At 45.3% G+C, this 18,968-nt stretch overlaps 1 protein-coding gene across 1 annotated transcript in view; it reads left to right on the top strand.

The window, feature by feature from the left end:
* The window catches only part of LOC124606444 (testis-specific serine/threonine-protein kinase 6-like), a 58,357-nt gene extending 43,605 nt beyond the window's left edge, over positions 1 to 14,752 (top strand). Inside the window, exon 5 of the mRNA XM_047138426.1 lies at positions 14,441 to 14,752. Coding sequence (XP_046994382.1) covers positions 14,441 to 14,752 — 312 coding nt within the window. The remainder of the gene's footprint in view (positions 1 to 14,440) is intronic.
* The last annotated feature ends 4,216 nt before the right edge of the window (positions 14,753 to 18,968 follow it).

Raw genomic sequence — 18,968 nt, 5'->3', positions numbered from 1 at the left:
CTCAGAAATATGATGGGAAGTTCAAATTCCAACAGGATAATGCATCACACCACAGTTATCTATACTAAACTAAGGAAATCACGGAAAGATAAGTCACTTGGGCTACCTTCACTAACCTAAGTCATCTGACCGACACATCTTCCTATGAACTGGCCCAAGTTTGAATTTTAGGGGTAAACAAAGGTCAATCCGGGTATCACTACTAAGCTAAGAAAATGGTGAGAAAGAAAGAATACTTGGACTAACCTCAGCCACCCGACCACCACCTCTTCCTATGAACTGGCACCAAGTTTGAATTTCGACAGTAAAGAAAGGTCACTTTGGTTTTCGCTACCAACCTAGGAAAATTGTGGGAAACAAAGCTCACCTCCACTAACCTCAGTCAGCCAGCCGCCACCTCTTCCTAGGGGTTGGTGGGGAAAAGACTCAGCCTGCACCCTGCCTGATGGAGAGAGGAAGGAGTTTTCATTATTTATGTTGGAGTAATTTATTTAGGGATGGAGTATATTTATCACAGTGATACAGAACACATAACTCATGTATAATGCTCTACACACACACTTGCTAATTGTAAACTGTTAAAAATAATGCATTGCACAACCTACAGACATGCAAACCACTCATAAATAATGCAATACATTTACATCCAGAGGGCCCAACAACTCGTAAATTGTCTAAATAATAATCCATCTAAAAGTCTCTCCAAACATGCTTGCTATTCGTCAACTGTCGAAATCATGCACCAGTCTTTATTAAACAATTAGAGACAGCACCACCATCCAGTGTGTTCGCCATGAGGTCTACACTCCAGTTGGCCTAGTACACAGCGCCACCACCAGATGGCACTGTCTTCCAAGATGGCGGCCATGATGTCAGGTGATGACGCAAGTACAGTTACCCAAGATGGTGTCAAACAGTGTGTTCACCACACATCTGGACCTAGTACTAAGTACCACCACCAGAGAGCACTGTCGTCCATTCTGTGATGTAATCCAAGATGGTGGGAGGAAATGGTGGGAAAACGACTCTGCCTATCATGGACATAACTTTTTATTTTGCAGGCAGTGTCTCCACCACGAAATCTAGACTCCATCTGACCTAGTACTGCACAGTACCACCACCAGAGAGCGCTGTCGTCCGTTTTGTGACGTAATCAAGGATGGTGTGGGGAGGGGGGGGGCGTGAAAACGACTCTGCCTGTGATGGACCTAAGTTTTTATTTTGTAAGCAGTGTCTCCACCACAAGACCTGGACTCCAACTGACCTAGTACACACAATACTGCCACCAGAGTGTGCTGTCATCCCTCTTGTGATGTAATCTAAGATGGTGGTCTGGAGGGGGAAAACGTCGCGAAAATGACTCAGCCTGATCTGGACTGCTGGGCAGAGTAAGGGAAGAGTGTACTCTATTTATTTTTGAACATTTTATTTAGGGATGGAGTATATTTATCACTGACGCAAAACACTCACCCTGATGTGCTTTGGGTCACAATACACAGTCTGCAGACCTGAAAACTACTTCTAAATAACGCTCTCCAGACACGCAAACAACCCCTAATTTTCCGAAATAATTTCATTACAAACATGCAAACTGCTCCTAAATAACGCAGTACACAGATGTGCAGACACGAAATCAACTCCTAAACTGTCCAAATACCGCATGGCACAACCTACAGGACCACTCGCAAAGCCGGCCGGGGTGGCCGAGCGGTTCTAGGCGCTTCAGCCTAGAACCGCGCGACCGCTACGGTCGCAGGTTCGAATCCTGCCTCGGGCATGGGTGTGTGTGATGTCCTTAGGTTAGTTAGGTTTAAGCAGTTCTAAGTTCTAGGGGACTGATGACCTCAGAAGTAAAGTCCCATAGTGCTCAGAGCCATTTGAGCCATTTTGAACCACTTGCAAAATAATGCAATCAATGCACACAGACACTGTCCGCCATCCCCTGTCCAATAGAGTGCACAGGAGGTTAGCAGCAACCCCCGCAGAGTGACTGTGTCTTACAAAGCGAGACGTAATCAGCCAGATGTTAAAAAATACCCGATCCCAACAACTACTGCATGTTACTGTCACAAGCGATCTTGGTTCTACAGGTTCACACAAGTATCCATGTTAAAAGCAATACCCACTTAATGAATGGGGGTGCACCATTACCTCTGAATGAGGTTGTTTTTTTCTGGACGAATACCGTGATGGTGATGATAGTAATGTGTATTATCAGCCTACGATGCAACCTCGTGATAAAGTAACCACAACTGAAAGTGATGCACTAAGGAACGTGTTATGTAAGCGATATATGCTACTTCCACACATGGCCCCATCTAGATAAGTCTATAGTATTTGTAGCACATTCTGTCTAGAGACCATACCATACCAGAGGTTAACCGATATACCCCCTGAGTTATAGAGCACAAACAGTAGTAGTAGGTAATGTGTCGATTGAGGTCGTAAGAAAATGTACACTAGCTTCCCAGATCTCTAGTGTTACGCTATCTGCTAGAAATGATGTCCATGATTTCGAATCGTGTCTTTCCATTCAAGCACATAACTGTATTGGATCCTATAGACAATTCGTTTAATTACCACCACTACTCAACCATATTTCTGGCACTGTCATATCTCGAAATGAGTTACCTTTCCCCAAACTAGCTGCTACAGTAAAATTCCAATGTGGTTTTAGTCACTCACTATGCATCTTGCAACTGCTCCCATTTCTTTAGCTTACTGCATGTGATTGTTCCAATTTAAGTCGGAACTGTACACAAGTCTGAGAAAGACATATCCACCACCTTCTGTAACCCATGTAGAAACAGAACGACTTGAGTTACTGCAACAGGACCGTATTTTGACTGTACTGTGAAATGCGTGCAATGTGTTACGTCTCCAAACTAGATACAGATACCACAGTCCAAAGCAGATCTGCGTCCATTCAAATCTGTCACCCCCAACGTGCTATCATCGTTATTCTCTACCCTCAACAGAGGAAAATTAAAACCATAAAAGCTCATCCGATTTAAAAGTTAACATGGCACCGATGCTAGCACAATGACGCACAGCTGTGGTGCGGTCCAGCATGGAGGAAGAGATTTCACAATGCTCCCCAGAATAGCGCAGCATGCAGCCATCCAAGCATTGCTAACGGTATGTCCAGTACCTCACCGAATTTACACCTCAAACTGCTGCTGCTACTGCTGCTGCCTGTATGGCACGATCCTGTTAAATATACAGGCATCACAGAGGCCACTTTAAGTTTGATCACGCATACTCTTGGCGAATGATCATAACTACAGACTATACTAAATCGCATGAGACACATGCCAAACATTTCCTTTTTTCTGCTATGACTTCGAGAACAGTGTCAGGTTCTAAACTGATATTAAGAAGTTGTGATCCATGGCCTTTCACAGGAAAGTAGACGTTGCACAGTGTGAATCATATTCTTACGGCAGATAGCATAACACGCCACACATTGGCTGATTTTAAATTAAAGACAGTTACAACGTAAGAAAATTGGAAGAGTTTTAAGGCGTTGACATAGGTTTCCAAACTACAGTCCAAAGGTGATTCACGAGCTCTACATTTAGACTCGTCTCTCACACTGACGGAATAGCTGATGACTCTGCCTTCCCTTCGACTGATTCCTCATATTGCACTCATGTGTGCGATCAGTGTTTCAGCACTATCCACCCCAGAAGGTGCCGTCCAGCCACCAAAACTTTTTCCCCAACTGAAACAAGCGATATCAGTCAATCATGATGTGGTAACCAACAGCGTACCAGTGCTCAGATGGGATGGCAAAGACACCATCGAAAGCTCTATTCATTCACGAAAGGTGGAGTGTAGCTGTCTTTTTCTGGTCGGTTGCAGATTAATTCGCTAAATGTGCTGCAGGGCGGGTTGGTCAATGGCAGTGTGAGGAGGGTCTTTCACTCTCTAATTTCACCCTAAGACAGCGAGAGTGCTCTGTGACAGAGAGATAGGTCGTAAATTAAACACTATGCTCGAGGTGATAGAGATATGTGGAGCCATGTCTTGTATACTTTGATGATATATGTGTTCGAGAATTAACACTGAATGGGCGTGCTGCACACTCATCTAATCATGTTCGCAATGATACTCGCAAAGTGTAGAGGGGTTGGTTTAGCTATGATACTGAAATTGGGGAAACATGCTGTCACATCATTGGCCGATGTTGAAGTTACTGTAAAATTGCTAAAATTGTTCGCATCATCAACTGTGATGCTCATTATTAGAGTACATCTATGGTGTCTTTTCCATCCCATCCGTGCACAAGCATGCTGTTGGTTACCACATAATGATTTCTAATATCGCTTGTTTCAGTTGGGGAAAAGTTTTGGTGGCTGGACAGTACCTTCTGGGGTGGATAGCGCTGAAACACTGATCGCGCACATGAGTGCAATATGAGGAACCAGTCGAAGGAAACGCGGAGCCACCAGCTATTCCGTCGGAGTGAGAGACGAGTCTAAATGTAGAGCTCGTGAATCATCTTTGGACCTAAATCAGGATGACCGGACGCCGGCTTCAACCATTCTCCTCCCGAATGCGAGTCCAATGTACTAACCACTGCGCCACCTAGTTTGGCAGTATTCTTGTACTGATGTTATCGCCTCAAAATCAGAATTAATAAACCTAATTAACTGAATAATAATTACGAAATGAATTTAATGATTTAATTTATTAAATCATCTACATATACAGGAATACTCAGCAGCTCACAGTTAAGTGCATACTATAGAGTCCATCGAACCACCTTCAAGCTATTTCTCTACCGCTCCACTCTCGAACAGCGCTCGGGAAAAACGAACACTTAAGTCTTTCCGTGCGAGCTCTGATTTCTCTTATTTTATTATGTTGATTATGTCTCCCGATGCGGGTGGATGCCAACAAAATATTATAACCTCCCCACTACATTTGCACCAGTCTGGAATGTAGCCCATCTTTACCTCCCATTCTATAAAAGTCCACAAACTATTATCCAAATTAAACCCGTGTGCTAACCTTTGACTGATCAGGAACTAATACATATTAAATACGTAACTGAAATGAGACAGTCATCTGGCTCTAATCAAAATTTCCACTTAGCTCGCATCTTGACAACATTGTTGCAGATTTCTTGAAAGTACAACAGCAAACAGCAATCAAACAGCGGCTAAGCTAGATTTCTGTTTATAAAAACATATTCAAACTGTTGCATGATAAATATTGGGGTGGGGAGAGTAACTATTCGAAGACAATGAGTTTAGAATGAAGTAAGTATTCAAAAAAGACAGAGTAAAACTTCGCTAATCTTCACACATAACATTTGTCTGAACAGTACTATGCTTAATAATGCGAACAATGATTTAAAATGGGTACAATGTTAACAGAGAATGTCTATAAAATCAAACAGCTTAATAGATTAATATGTTAATGCATGACTCAGGGAAGCGCGATGGTCATCTTTCAGCTCTGAGCAAGTTAACTAGCTGACAATAATCTCACACTACTTCTCTTCAAAAAATAATAACATCATTCAAAATTTATATTCCTTTCACCTTTCATTGTATACATTATATTCATCCTTGCTGTCCTTTACAGCCGGCCGGAGTGGCCGTGCGCTTCTAGGCCTTAGAGTCTGGAACCGAGCGACCGTTACGGTCGCAGGTTCGAAGCCTGCCTCGGGCATGGATGTGTGTGATGTCCTTAGGTTAGTTAGGTTTAATTAGTTCTAAGTTCTAGGCGACTGATGACCTCAGAAGTTAAGTCGCATAGTGCTCAGGGCCATTTTGTCCTTTACAATCAAACTTTCTTCACTTGATATACACAGTCACAAGTCAAAACAGCACTTCAGAATACGTAGATCACCTACCACACTTAAAGAAGAATGTATCAGACTGCGCAGACGCAAAGACTGTTCAAAATTTATATTCCTTTCACCTTTCACTTTTCAGTGTATACATCATTTTCATCCTTGCTATCCTTTAAAATCAGTCTTTCTTCATCTAACATATAAATCACAAGTCAACAGCATTACTGAATACGTCCATCACCTACCAAAATTCAACTAAGAATGTATCAGACTGCGCAGAGAAGAAGACTGTGCCACAACAAGACCAAAGATTGTTTAACAGTAACATAACTTCCTTTCTCTCTCTCTCTGACGCACATATCGATGACATACAAAAATCAAAATGGCATGACCAGCTTAGAATATTCTGACACTCTGAGGAGAAAGTTGGTAATTGAAATTTCATGAGAAAGTCTTGCCACAACGATGAGCGCCCTTATCTTAATGACTGTACCGTATCAGTGCCACTCTCTCCCATATTTCACGATAATACAAAACGAGTTTCCCTTCTATGAACTTTTTCGATGTCCTTTGTCAATCCTATCTGACGTGAATCCCACACCGCGCAGCATTATTCCAGAAGAGGGCGGACAAGTGCACTGTAGTAAACCTGCTACATCTTCTAAGTGCTCGCAGTCTTTGGGTTGCTTTTCCCACAACATAATATATGTAATCGTTCCAATTTAAGTTATTTGTAACTATAATCCCTCTTTAAAATTCTGAAAGTGGCAGGGGCTAAATACGGGGAGCTAAAGGCTATTCACAATTTCTACAGAAACCAGATGACAGTTATAAGAGTCGAGGGGCATGAAAGGAAAGCAGTGGTTGAGAAGGAAGTGAGACAGTGTTGTAGCCTACCCCCGACATTATTGAATCTATACATTGAGCAAGCAGTAAACGAAACAAAATAAAAATTTGGAGTAGGAATTAAAATCCATGGAGAAGAAATAAAAACTTTGAGGTTTGCCGATGACATTGTAATCCTGTCAGAAACTGCAAAGGACCTGGAAGAACAACTGAACGGAATGGACAGTGTCTTGAAAGGAGGATATAAGATGAACATTAACAAAAGCAAAACGAGGATAATGGTATGTAGTGTATTTAGATCAGGTGATGCCGAGGGAATTGGATTAGGAAATTAGATACTTAAAGTAGCAGGTGTTCTTGGCTATGTGGGGAGCAAAATAACTTATGATGGTCGAAGCATGGAGGATATAAAATGAGGACTGGCAATGGCAAGAAAAGTATTTCTGAAGAATAGAAATTTGTTAACATCGAGTATAGATTTAAGTGTCAGGAAGCCTTTTCTCAAAGTATTTTTATGGTGTGTAGCCATGTATGGATGTGAAACGTGAATGATAAATAGGTTAGACACAACAAGAATAGAAGCTTTCGAAATGTGGTGCTACAGATGCATTCTGAAGATTACATGGGTAGATCATGTAACTAATGAGGAGATAGTGAATAGATTTGGGGAGAAGAGGAATTTGTGGCACGACTTGCCTAGAAGAAGGGATCGGTTGGTAGGACATATTCTGAGGCATCAAGGGATCACCAATTTAGTATTGGAGGGCAGCACGGAGGGTAAAAATCGTAGAAGGAGACTAAGAGATGAATATACTAAGCAGATTCAGAAGGCTGTAGCGTGCAGTAGTTACTTGGAAATGAAGAAGCTTGCACAGGATAGAGTAGCATGGAGAGCTGCATCAGATCAGTCTCTGGACAGAAGATCACAACAACAACAACAATCCCTAAGTGTTTAGCTGAGTTTACGGCCTTTAGATTCGTGTGATTTTTCTTGTACCTGAAGTTTAACGGATTCTTTTTAGTACTCACGTGGATGACAATCGCGTTTAAGAATAGCACATCATCTGCAAATATGCTCTACTTTAACAGTGACAGCTTTAAAATTCCAAGCTACGAAAGTCGATAGGCAGCTCTTCAATAGAGCGTATGGCACCCGAGGCCCACGTGAAAGACAGGCCATGGCGTTTACGTCACAGCACGTGACACTGCAGGTCTTACACGAGTGCCAGCAGTCATCTCCGGCTGGGGGAGATTAACTATTTCAGCCGAATTAAATAATTTTTGACTGCGTGTTTAAAGGCAAGCTAGTCCTCGACAGCACACGACAAAATTAAGACTATTTCAATTGAATATTGATTTCCCGTTGTCCCTGATGGACCAGGAAGTTCGCGAATTGTGACGGACAAGCTGACTAGTGTGACGTCACAAGTTCGTTGCAGCGCCCATATATCACGTTGACACCGGTGCCGTCCGTGGCCAATGATAAATACAGACGTGAAGGCACGTCTGCGTGACGTCAGCGACGTAGTGCTCCTGGCCAGCGACACATATTTATCAAAGCTCTGTAGTCATATCTTTGACAGTGTAGTAGGTAAGCTTTTAGCAAAGATCTTTGATCAAAGCTAGAGCGACTGCCGTTGTTTACATGTCGATTCGCTTGCTGTAGTGTAATTAAGCTATAAAATAACGAAGTATATTTGGTGGCGTGGCTGCCACCACATGATCATTGCAAAGCGTCAAGAATACGAAATTGTTCATAACGCAAAGCACTCTGACTATAAAAACCATAATAAGCTGTTGGAATCTTACAAAGAAATCGCTGCAGCAATCAACTGCATTCGAAGTTACTGCAGTGTGGACGATGTTAAGCTTACATTTAAAAAGATAAAATGTGGAAGGAGATGGAGATGAAAAGCCAAGTGTGCTCTAAAAGTACAAAAGTGAAATGAATCTATTTATTCAACATATAAACATCACTATAGATATTCCGATTTAGATTATGATACGTTCGATAAGCCTGACATCATTGGCGATGATGCGGCGCAGACGAATAGCAAAATTCTGCATGACCCGTTGAAGTGTCCGAACATAGATGCTGTCGATGACCTCCTGAATGGCTGTTTCTAGCTCAGCAATGGTTTTGGTGTTATTGCTGTACACCTTGTCTTTAACACATCCCCACATGTGTTCAGATCTGTAGAACATGGCTGCTAATCGAGGCCCATGCCACTGGCCTCTTGGTATCCCAGAGCCAGAATGCTGTCCCCAAAGTGCTCCTCCAGGACATCAAAGACCCTCCTGTTTTGATGGACTCGAGCTCCGTCTTGCATCTTGCCGAAATCGGGGTTACTTTGGATAATGGGAATGAAATCATCTTCCAAAACTTTCACGTGCCGTTCGGAGTCACCGTGCCATCAAGGAATATCGCACCGATTATTCCGTGACTGGACATTGCACACCAGAGATTTCTCTATTGCGAAATGCGGATTCTCAGTCGCCCAAATGCGCCAATTTTGCTTACTTACTAGCCCATCCGAATCAAGCCCACTTTGATCCAAATGAAAATGGACTTCATCGCTAAACCAAACCATACTAATTCCCATCATGCCCCGCGGCCAACCGAGCAGTTTAAACGTCCTAACGCAAACCGTTCAGGAGTTACGACGATTTTATTTCATATAGTCACGCTGTATACATTGGTTCGTGTGTTTCTGGACTAATAGGTAAAATGGTATACAAGGATTCGAGTACTATATTGCAAGCCGGAATAGCTTTCATCTGTTGCTAAAATCTAACTTAGCAGCCATTAGACGGTCTTTAGCAGAGATAGCGTTCATGATTTAAACGATGAAACAGTATACCAGTTACGTTTTATTCCACGACGCTTTGCGAGAATTTATTCTCATGATCAAGTACGAATATTTACATAGGTATTTTAGGTGGTGTTTCGGGAAATCGGACCATAGAAATCTATCTGATTGCAGTAAAACATAAAACGCGACTGCAAGGCAGAGCAACACACATACAGATACAACATAAAATATCTGTGTGAATATTTCATTTTGAAAAAGGGAATAAATTCTCGAAAAGCGTCATTAAGCATGAAGAAATAAGTAACTAGCGCAGTGTTTCATCATTTAAATCATGAACGATACAGTTGAAGGCCCTCCAAATATAGGGTGACAATTATTGAACTAGATGAAATAAAATCGCCACAACTTCTGAGTGGTTTGCGTTAGGACGTTCAAACTGCACGGTTGGCCACGGGGCATGATGGCAATTAATATACGCAGTTGGTTTGGTTTAGTCACGAGGCACACTTTCATTTGGATGGATTCGTCAATAAGAAAAGTTGGCGCCTTTGGGGGACTGAGAGTCAGCATTTCGCGATCGAGAAGTCTCTTCACCCTGAACGGATGACTGTGTGGCGTGCGATGTCCAGTCACAGAATAATCGGTGGGACATTTCTTGATGGCATGGTGACAACCGAATGGTACGTGAAGCTTTTGGAAGATGATTTCATCCCCATTACCCAAAGTGACCCTGATTTCGACATGATGTGCTTCATGCAAGGCGGAGCTCGACCCCATCGAAGCAGGAGAGTGTCTGATGTAATGGAGGGGCACTTCAGGAAAGGCATTCTGGATCTGGGGTACCCAACGGCCACTGGCATTGGCCTCGATTTGTCGCCACATACTCCAGATCTGAACACATGCGACCTCTTTTTGTCGGGCTATACTACAGGCAAGGTGCACAGCAATAAGGCTAGAACCGTTACGAGCTGAAACCAGCCGTTCAGGAGGTTACTGACAGCATCGATGTTCCAACACTTCATCGCCAATGATGGCAGGTATATCTAACATGTCATAATGTAAATCAGAATACCTGTGGCGACGTTTACATGTAGAATAAAGCCTATGCACGCCGTAGTTTGTAACTAATTTACGTTTTGTTCATATACAGACATCAAAATTTTTTTGCATCACCCCAGTTCCCAAATTCTTGAAGATAGACGTTGACTGTGTATATAGTATCACAGAGACAGCTCCTTTGACTGTTTAGATACTCGTATGTCACTAAAACCGCCAAAAGATGTAAACAACCATGCATGAGCAGCGCCTATTAGACGGAGAGGATCCGACAGCCGATCAGTTACAGTCATTCCACCAGGAAGGAGGTACACGGCTCGTGTTGTGTCTGTAGTTCAACCACGCCTAGACGTTCAATACCGCTGTTCGATCGCGTCCGCATTGTTACTTTGTGCCAGGAAGGGCTCTCAACAAGGGAAGGGTCCCGGCGTCTCGGAGCGCACCAAAGCGATGTTGTTCGGACATAGAGGAGATACAGAGAGACAGGAACTGCCGATGACATGCCTCGCTCAGGCTGCCCAAGGATGACCGCTACCTACGGATTATGATTCGGAGGAACCCTGACAGCGACGCCCCCATGTTGAATAATGCTTTTCGTGCAGCCACAGGACATCGTGTTACGACTTAAACTGTGCGCAATAGCTGCATGACGCGCAACTTCACTCTCGACGTCCATATCTGGGTCCATCTTCGCAACCACGACACCGTGCAGGCGTTACAGATGGGCCCAACAACATGCCGAACGGACCGCTCGGGATTGGCATCACGTTATCTTCACCGATGAGTTTCACACATGCCTTCAACCACACAATCGTCGGAGACGTGTTTGGAGGCAACCGAGTCAGGCTGAACGACTTAGACACACTTCCCAGCGAGTGCAGCAAGGTGGAGGTTCCCTGCTGTTTTGGGGTGGCATTATGTGGAGCCGACATACGCCGCTGGTGGTCATGGAAGACACCGTAACGACTGTACGATATGTGAATGCCATCCTCCGACCGACAGTGCATCCATATTGGGCACATTGGCGACGCATTCGTCTTCGAGGACGACAATTCACACCCCCATCGTGCACATCTTGTGAGTGACTTCCTTCAGGATAACGACATCGCTCGAATAGAGTGGCCAGCATGTTCTCCAGGCATGAACCCTATCGAACATGCCTGGGATAGATTGAAAAGGGCTGTTTACGGACGACGTGACCCACCAACCACTCTGAGGGGTCTACGCTGAATCGCCGTTGGGGAGTGAGACAATCTGGACCAACAGTGCCTTGATGACCTTGTGGACTGCATGCCACGACGAATACAGGCCTACATCAATGCAAGAGGACGTGCTACTGGGTATTAGAGGTACCGGTGTGTACAGCAATCTGGACCACCACCTCTGAAGGTCTTGCTGTATGGTGGTACAACATGGAATGTGTGGTTTTCATGAGCAATGAAAAGGGCGGAAATGATGTTTATGTAGATCTCTATTCCAGTTTTCTGTACAGATTCTGGAACTCTCGGAACCGAGGTGATGCAAAACGTTTTTTGATGTGTGTAGTTTTGTAACTGTCACCCTGTACAGAAATTATGTTGAACGAAATTAAGGGATGGCATTTCATAAATGAGTATCGTGTATGCGGATATGAGGGGCCATTTTCATGAGGGCAAATGGAAATGTTTTGTCGCCAGATTCCAAATAATTTTCGTTGTTCTTTACGTCCTCGCACTGTGTTTCACGCAGCTGGTTCTGGTGAACACTTCGAGCTCCTCCTCTGTCTATCGGCGGTTCCACCCACTATTGTTTCCATTTATCTTTCTTTTCAAGCAGTGCAGTCTGCCACCGTCATATGCTGCCGTCAACTGTTCGGCATCAATTTCCGAACAAGTGTGACGAAGTGTCTGCCTCGTTAGCTGAGTGCGGTAGCTCAGCTTGTTCGGTCAGAGAGCTGCGTGCTCTCTGTAATAAAAAAAAACTGAGTGAAGGGATCAACAACGAACTTCAAAATGAAAAAGAAAGTGGTAACGTGCTTGCCTCCCATGCAGCGGGCCCCGGTTCGATTCCCGGCCGGGTTGGAGATTTTCTCCGCTCGTGGACTGGATGTTGTGTTGTCCTCATTATTTCATCCTGACCACCGGCGCGCAAGTCGCCCAATGTGGCGTCGACTGAAATAAGACTTGCACTCGGCGGCCGAACTTATCGGGATGGGGTCTCCCGGCCAACAATGCCACACGCTCATTTGATTTTTTTTTTTTTTCTTTTGCGACGAAGTATTTTGCGATCACGTGATGGCTCCAGTAAAGTGATTTAGCTTGAAAGTTTCCCGTCTAACCTCCTTCTCTAGGGACGCCAGATAAAAGTTGATGTCGTCAAGCCCTGAATGAAAATTGCGCAACGGATAACTGGGGAGGGGAGCTTGAGAGCGCTACCTAGAGAGCGCGCCCTTTCTGTACGATACTAGGCAAGGGACTGGAGGGCTCACACGCTGATGTGTGGGTTCCTGCATTCTATATCTTTTATTTTAAATGACACTTGACTTCTTTGTGATTTTTAAGGTATCATAAAGATTGATGACAATTGATTACCTATTTATTTTAATCATTATCACTCTATTTTACAGCAATTGCTCCAGTTTACAGATATTACAATTTTACAACTTGTAGATCGGGTATATTATATACTAATCTGCACGCACATTTCTACGGGCAAGACGGAATTGCGTTGGCCAAATGTATACCACCAAAGTCTCCCAATATTTTACATAGGACATCCACTATGTGAGGAGGATAACGGGCAAACTGGGGACCAGATACATTAACACAGGGGGTCAAATTTCCGAAATTAAACGAGAACATTATTTCCTTACACAATCCAAAGCTGGAAATAAAAGAATTAGTACAAATATTCAAATACCTCTCTTCCATTCGTGAACATAGAGACAGACGCACTGAGGGCACGTCTACTCACTTACCTGTCTTCTGTAACACCTCCCGAATACGGCGGGCACCCGGCGGTCTCCCCGGGCCACGGTGGAGGGGATGGTCGAACCACTTGGCCGTGACCAACCTCTCCACCTCAAATCTTGTGACCTGGAACGTCTTTGACTTTTCCCTGCCTGTGATGTCTCTCTGATCCCCTACCCAGGAGTGAGGTTGGCACTACTATTCTACAGAAATACTTCCCAACTAAGATTTCCGTAAAGGAAAGGTGTGAGGAGGATTAGGAAAGTTCATATGCAGATTCACATTCACGTACGAGAAATGCATAATACACGTCACATATAAATACGTATTATGAAGCCTGACACATTTCTTTCCACCCGTCCACATGGGTTCTGCTGCACCCGCGGCCGGCTGCGTCGTGCAATAAAATTGGCGGCAGAGCCGCCTCTGTATTTCTCAGTGCGAGCGAGCAGCGAAACCTGCTGCTTATAGAGCGGAAACTACTGTACTGTTTCAAGCTCCACGCTGGTCCTCAGCTCGTGGTCTAGTGGCTAGGATTGCTGCGGCTGGAACACAGAGTCCCACGTTCGATTCCTGGCCAGGTCGGAGATTTTGTCCCCCTAAGGACTTGGTGTTTGTGTTGTCCTCATCATTTTATCATCATTCGGGAATGTGGCGAGACTGGAAAGTGAAGATATTGGGAATTCGTATGGGCGCTGATAACCGCGCAGTTAAGTGCCCCACAAACCAAATATCACCATCGTCGTCAACACAGCTCGACGAATTCTTCGATAAAGCATGTGTTTGTGCCGGCCGACAGTTGAACATGACAATGATGACGTCACACCGACGTGTGCTTTGGCCTGAATTAATGGTTGGCCACGGGTGCCGTCGAAATGACGTCACGTGTGGTGAATGTAGTGTTACCCTCGTTTACGTACGTCGTCGGTTCGCACCTCACTGTTTTACGTGCGACGCGGCCCTGACGCTAGCGCCGTCGCCACGTGATCGGGCCCGCTGCGCAGGTGCTGGAGTCGCCGTTCTTCGCCATGGAGCCGCGCATGCGCTCTCTGACGGTGGACGAGGCGAGCGCCCTGCAGACGGCGCGCGATTCACGAGTGCACCGCGTCCCCGTGGCCGCGCCGCAGTCGTCGTCGCGGCTGCTGGCGCCGCCGGCGGGGACTGACAGGCCGCCCGACCTGCGGCCGCTGCAACCGCCGGCCACGCACGACGTCTCCGTGCACTCAGAGGTCGACCGCGAACGCTCGAGCCACTTCCGCGCCAGCAGCGGGTCCGACTCGTAGCGTCCCCTCTGCGAAACTTTGCCGGCAGCCCGCCGTCTCCTCCGCTCCGGAGGCGCCCGCCGCTTCCGCACACACCGTCGTCAGCTGAGGGGCTCTTCCGTCCGGCAGACCTTTTGCCGCTTCTCGTGCGCCGCCGCGTATTCTCCCGCCGCCTCACCGAGTCCCATAACGTGCACGCGCAGCGTCTAGCGTGCCTCTACTCGGCGCTTCCTTAGTGGGGAAACACTTGCAAAGAACTGCGGAAAAGTTCCTCCGCAGCCTATACAGCCACTGAGTCGATTTTCTTCTACTCCTGCAGCCACTTCTCTGTCGCGACGTACTCCTCCACTCAAATTACTCAACCGTCTGCCCACACATTTGACTCTACATTTACAGTCATTTATGATCGGCCAATTGACGAAAACGCAGTGTGATTCCACGTGTTGGTCTCGTGCGACGTGCAGCTTCTAAATAAAGCGTCCGGTCTATTAACAAAAGTAAGTGTTTTCTTCTACAAACACATGGCTTTATTGCGATATCCATACATAGGAATGGCGTTTAATAAGTAATGCAACAATTTTTTTGTCTCTGCCAAATTCGATTGATAAAATGCAAAACTGGTTCTGGAACATCATGGAATATTCCACCTTCAGCTCGTATAATTTCATGAAACTGCGATACGTGGCGGTGCTACAAGTAGCCTCCAAAGTGGCGCCTGTAACAGAGCTGGATTCCAAGCAAACAGCTACCACTGAGTTTCTTTTGGCGGTAAACCAGAGCACCGCAGTTATTCATATGCACCTGCAAAACCTCTACGGAGACCTGGCGGTTAACAAAAGCGTAGTGAGTCGTTGGGGGAACCGTCTGTCGCCATCGCAACAAAGTCCGATCTCCCACTTGCCGGCCGGCCACATACAGCTGCGAGTCCTGCAATGTTGGAACGTGCGGACACTCTCTTTCGAAGAAAATGAAACGCCCACAACCTTCCTTATGATCTTAGTCATTGTATAGCTCCCAGTTTCGGCGCTTCGATGCGTCATCTTCAGGCCCTAATTCATGCCGAAGGGGATATCACGATCCATATACACGCTGCATCAATGTGAGTTGGCAGTTGACAGAGTTCTGACATCGCAGTTAGAGATAGTCTGTGTAAACCAGTTAACCACTGATGCGGCATATATACAGGGTGGTCCATTGATCGTGACCGGGCCAAATATCTCACGAAATAAGCGTCAAACGAAAAAACTACAAAGAACGAAACTTGTCTAGCTTGAAGGGGGAAACCAGATGGCGCTATGGCTAGCCCCCTAGATGGCGCTGCCATAGGTCAAACGGATATGAACTGCGTTTTTAAGAATTGGAACCCCCATTTTTCTTACATATTCGTGTAGTACGTAAATATGAATGTTTTAGTTGGACCACTTTTTTCGCTTTGTGATAAATGGCGCTGTAATAGTCATAAACATATAGCTCACAATTTTAGACGAACAGTTGGTAACAGGTACGTTTTTTAAATTAAAATACAGAACGTAGGTACGTTTGAACATTTTATTTCGGTTGTTCTAATGTTATACGTGTACCTTTGTGAACTTATCATTTCTGAGAAAGCATGCAGTTACAGCGTGATTACCTGTAAATACCACATTAATGCAATAAATGCTCAAAATAATGCCCGTCAACCTCAGTGCATTTGGCAATACGTGTAACGACATTCTTCTCAACAGCGAGCAGTTCGTCTTCCGTAATGTTCGCACATGCATTGACAATGCTCTCTAACGCATGTTGTCAGGCGTTGTTGGTGGATCACCATAGCAAATATTCTTCAACTTTCCCCACAGAAAGAAATCCGTGGACATCAGACCCGGTGAACCTGCGGGCCATGGTATGGTAATTGGACGACCAATCTACCTGTCATGAAATATGCTATTCAATACCGATTCAACCGCACGCGAGCTATGTGCCGGACACATATCATGTTGGAAGTACATCGCCATTCTGTCGTGCAGTGAAACATCTTGTAGCAACATCGGTAGAACATTACGTAGGAAATCAGCATACATTGCACCATTTAGATTGTCATCGACAAAATGGGGGCCAATTATCCTTCCTCCCATAATGCTGCACCATACCCGCCAAGGTCGCTGATGTTCCGCTTGCCGCAACCATCGTCGATTTTCCGTTGCTCAATAGTGGATATTATGCCGGTTTACGTTACCGCTGTTGATGAATGACGCTTCGTCGCTAAATAGAATGCGTGCAAAAAATCTGTCATCGTCCCGTAATTTCTCCTGTACATGACGTTGAAAGTCGTCGCGATGCAATTCCTGGTGCATAGAAATATTGTACGGGTGCAATCGATGTTGATGTAGCATTCTCAACACCGACGTTTTTGAGATTCCCGATTCTCACGCAATTTGTCTGCTACGGCTGTGCGGATTAGCCGCGACAGCAGCTGGAACACCTACTTGGGCATCAACATCTGTTGCAGGTCGTGGCTGACGTTTCACATGTGGCTGACCACTTTCTGTTTCCTTAAATAACGTAACTATCCGGCGAACGGTCCGGACACTTGGATGATGTCGTCTAGGATACCGAGCAGCATACATAGCACACGTCCGTTGGGTATTTTGATCACAATAGCCACACGATATCGACCTTTTCCTCAATTGGTAAACGGTCCATTTTAACACGGGTAATGTATCACGAAGCAAATACCGTCCGCACTGGCGGAATGTAACGTGATAGCACGTACTTTTAAGTTCGTGACTATTACAGCGCCATCTATCACAAAGCGAAAAAAGTGGTCCAACTAAAACATTCATATTTCTTTACATACTACACGAATATGTAATAAAAATGGGGGTTGCTATTTAAAAAAACTATGTTGATATCCGTTTGACCTATGGCAGCGCCATCTAGCGGGCTAACCATAACCCCATCTGGTTTTCCCCTTCAAGCTAGACGAGTTTCGTTCTTTGTAGCTTTTCCGTTTGATGCTTATTTCGTGAGATATTTGGCCCGGTCACTATCAATGGACCACCCTGTATGGACCGTGATAACCCTTCAGCACCTACTAAGAGCCGAAGACAGCGCATTGAAGCGCCGAAAGTGGTAGCTGCAGAATAAATAAGATCACAAGGACGGCTGTAGGCGTATAATTTTCTTACAATATTGAATGGGCGTGGTCTCCAAGACCTCCACTCAAAAGGATGGACATACCAAAACTCTCATTCGAGGTGAAAACAGATCACAATCAACACACCCCACTACTCAACTGGACGTCTCTGTTGGTAGCGGTGACACACTCGTACCCCAGTTGCGGTACTCAAAATTTTGTGTGAGTCCTCTGGCTGCCTCACCGCCTAACAGTAGACCATGAAGAGCAAGGAAGGACCATCTGTGCGGAACTGCTTGCGCGTTACGAGGCTGAGTGAGGCAATATACTGTCTAACGTCGTCACAGATGACGAAACATGGGTTAATCAGTTATGCTCTTACTCTTTGGGATCATTCTGAACAACGCTCATTGCCGGCTGGCTGCAGTGTTTTCACTGCCGAACTGGTCACCATCTCTCGCGCCCCAGAGTATATCCGCTCCTGCTCAAATGGTTCCTGGCGGAGGCTCGAATCCTCTAACTGGCATGGGTGTGTGTTTTTGTCCTTAGGATAATTTAGGTTAAGTAGTGAGTAAGCTTAGGGACTGATGACCTTAGCAGTTAAGTCCCATAAGATTTCACACACATATAAACATATATTCAAATGGTTCAAATGGCTCTGAGAACTATGGGACTTAAAATCTGAGGTCATCAGTCCCCTAGAACTTACAACTACTTAAGCCTAACTAACCTAAGGATATCACACACATCCATGCCCGAGGCAAGATTCGGACCTGCGACCGTAGCGGTCACGCGGTTCCAGACCAAGCGCGTAGAGCCGCTCGGCCACTGCGGCCGACGCTCCTGCTCAGGTGAGTCCTTCGTGATCTGTAGTGACTCCCTGAGCGGTTTACGAGCTACCGACTAGTGTATTCCTCGCTCTGGTGATGGCTATCCGGGAGTCCATCCATGCTCTTTCCCGATGCGGCCGCTCCGTGGTTTTTATGTGGACCGCGGGTCATGTCGGCATCCCCGGTAATGAACGTGTTGACACGCTGGACAAACAGGCTGTCGGTGCACCGACTTTGAATATTGGCCTTTCGGAGTGTGATCTCCGTTTAGTTCTGCGGTAGAAGGTCCTTG

The sequence above is a fragment of the Schistocerca americana genome, chromosome 3 (assembly GCF_021461395.2).
Source record: "Schistocerca americana isolate TAMUIC-IGC-003095 chromosome 3, iqSchAmer2.1, whole genome shotgun sequence".
Classification (NCBI taxonomy): domain Eukaryota; kingdom Metazoa; phylum Arthropoda; class Insecta; order Orthoptera; family Acrididae; genus Schistocerca; species Schistocerca americana.
This window is presented reverse-complemented; position numbering and strand designations above follow the sequence as displayed.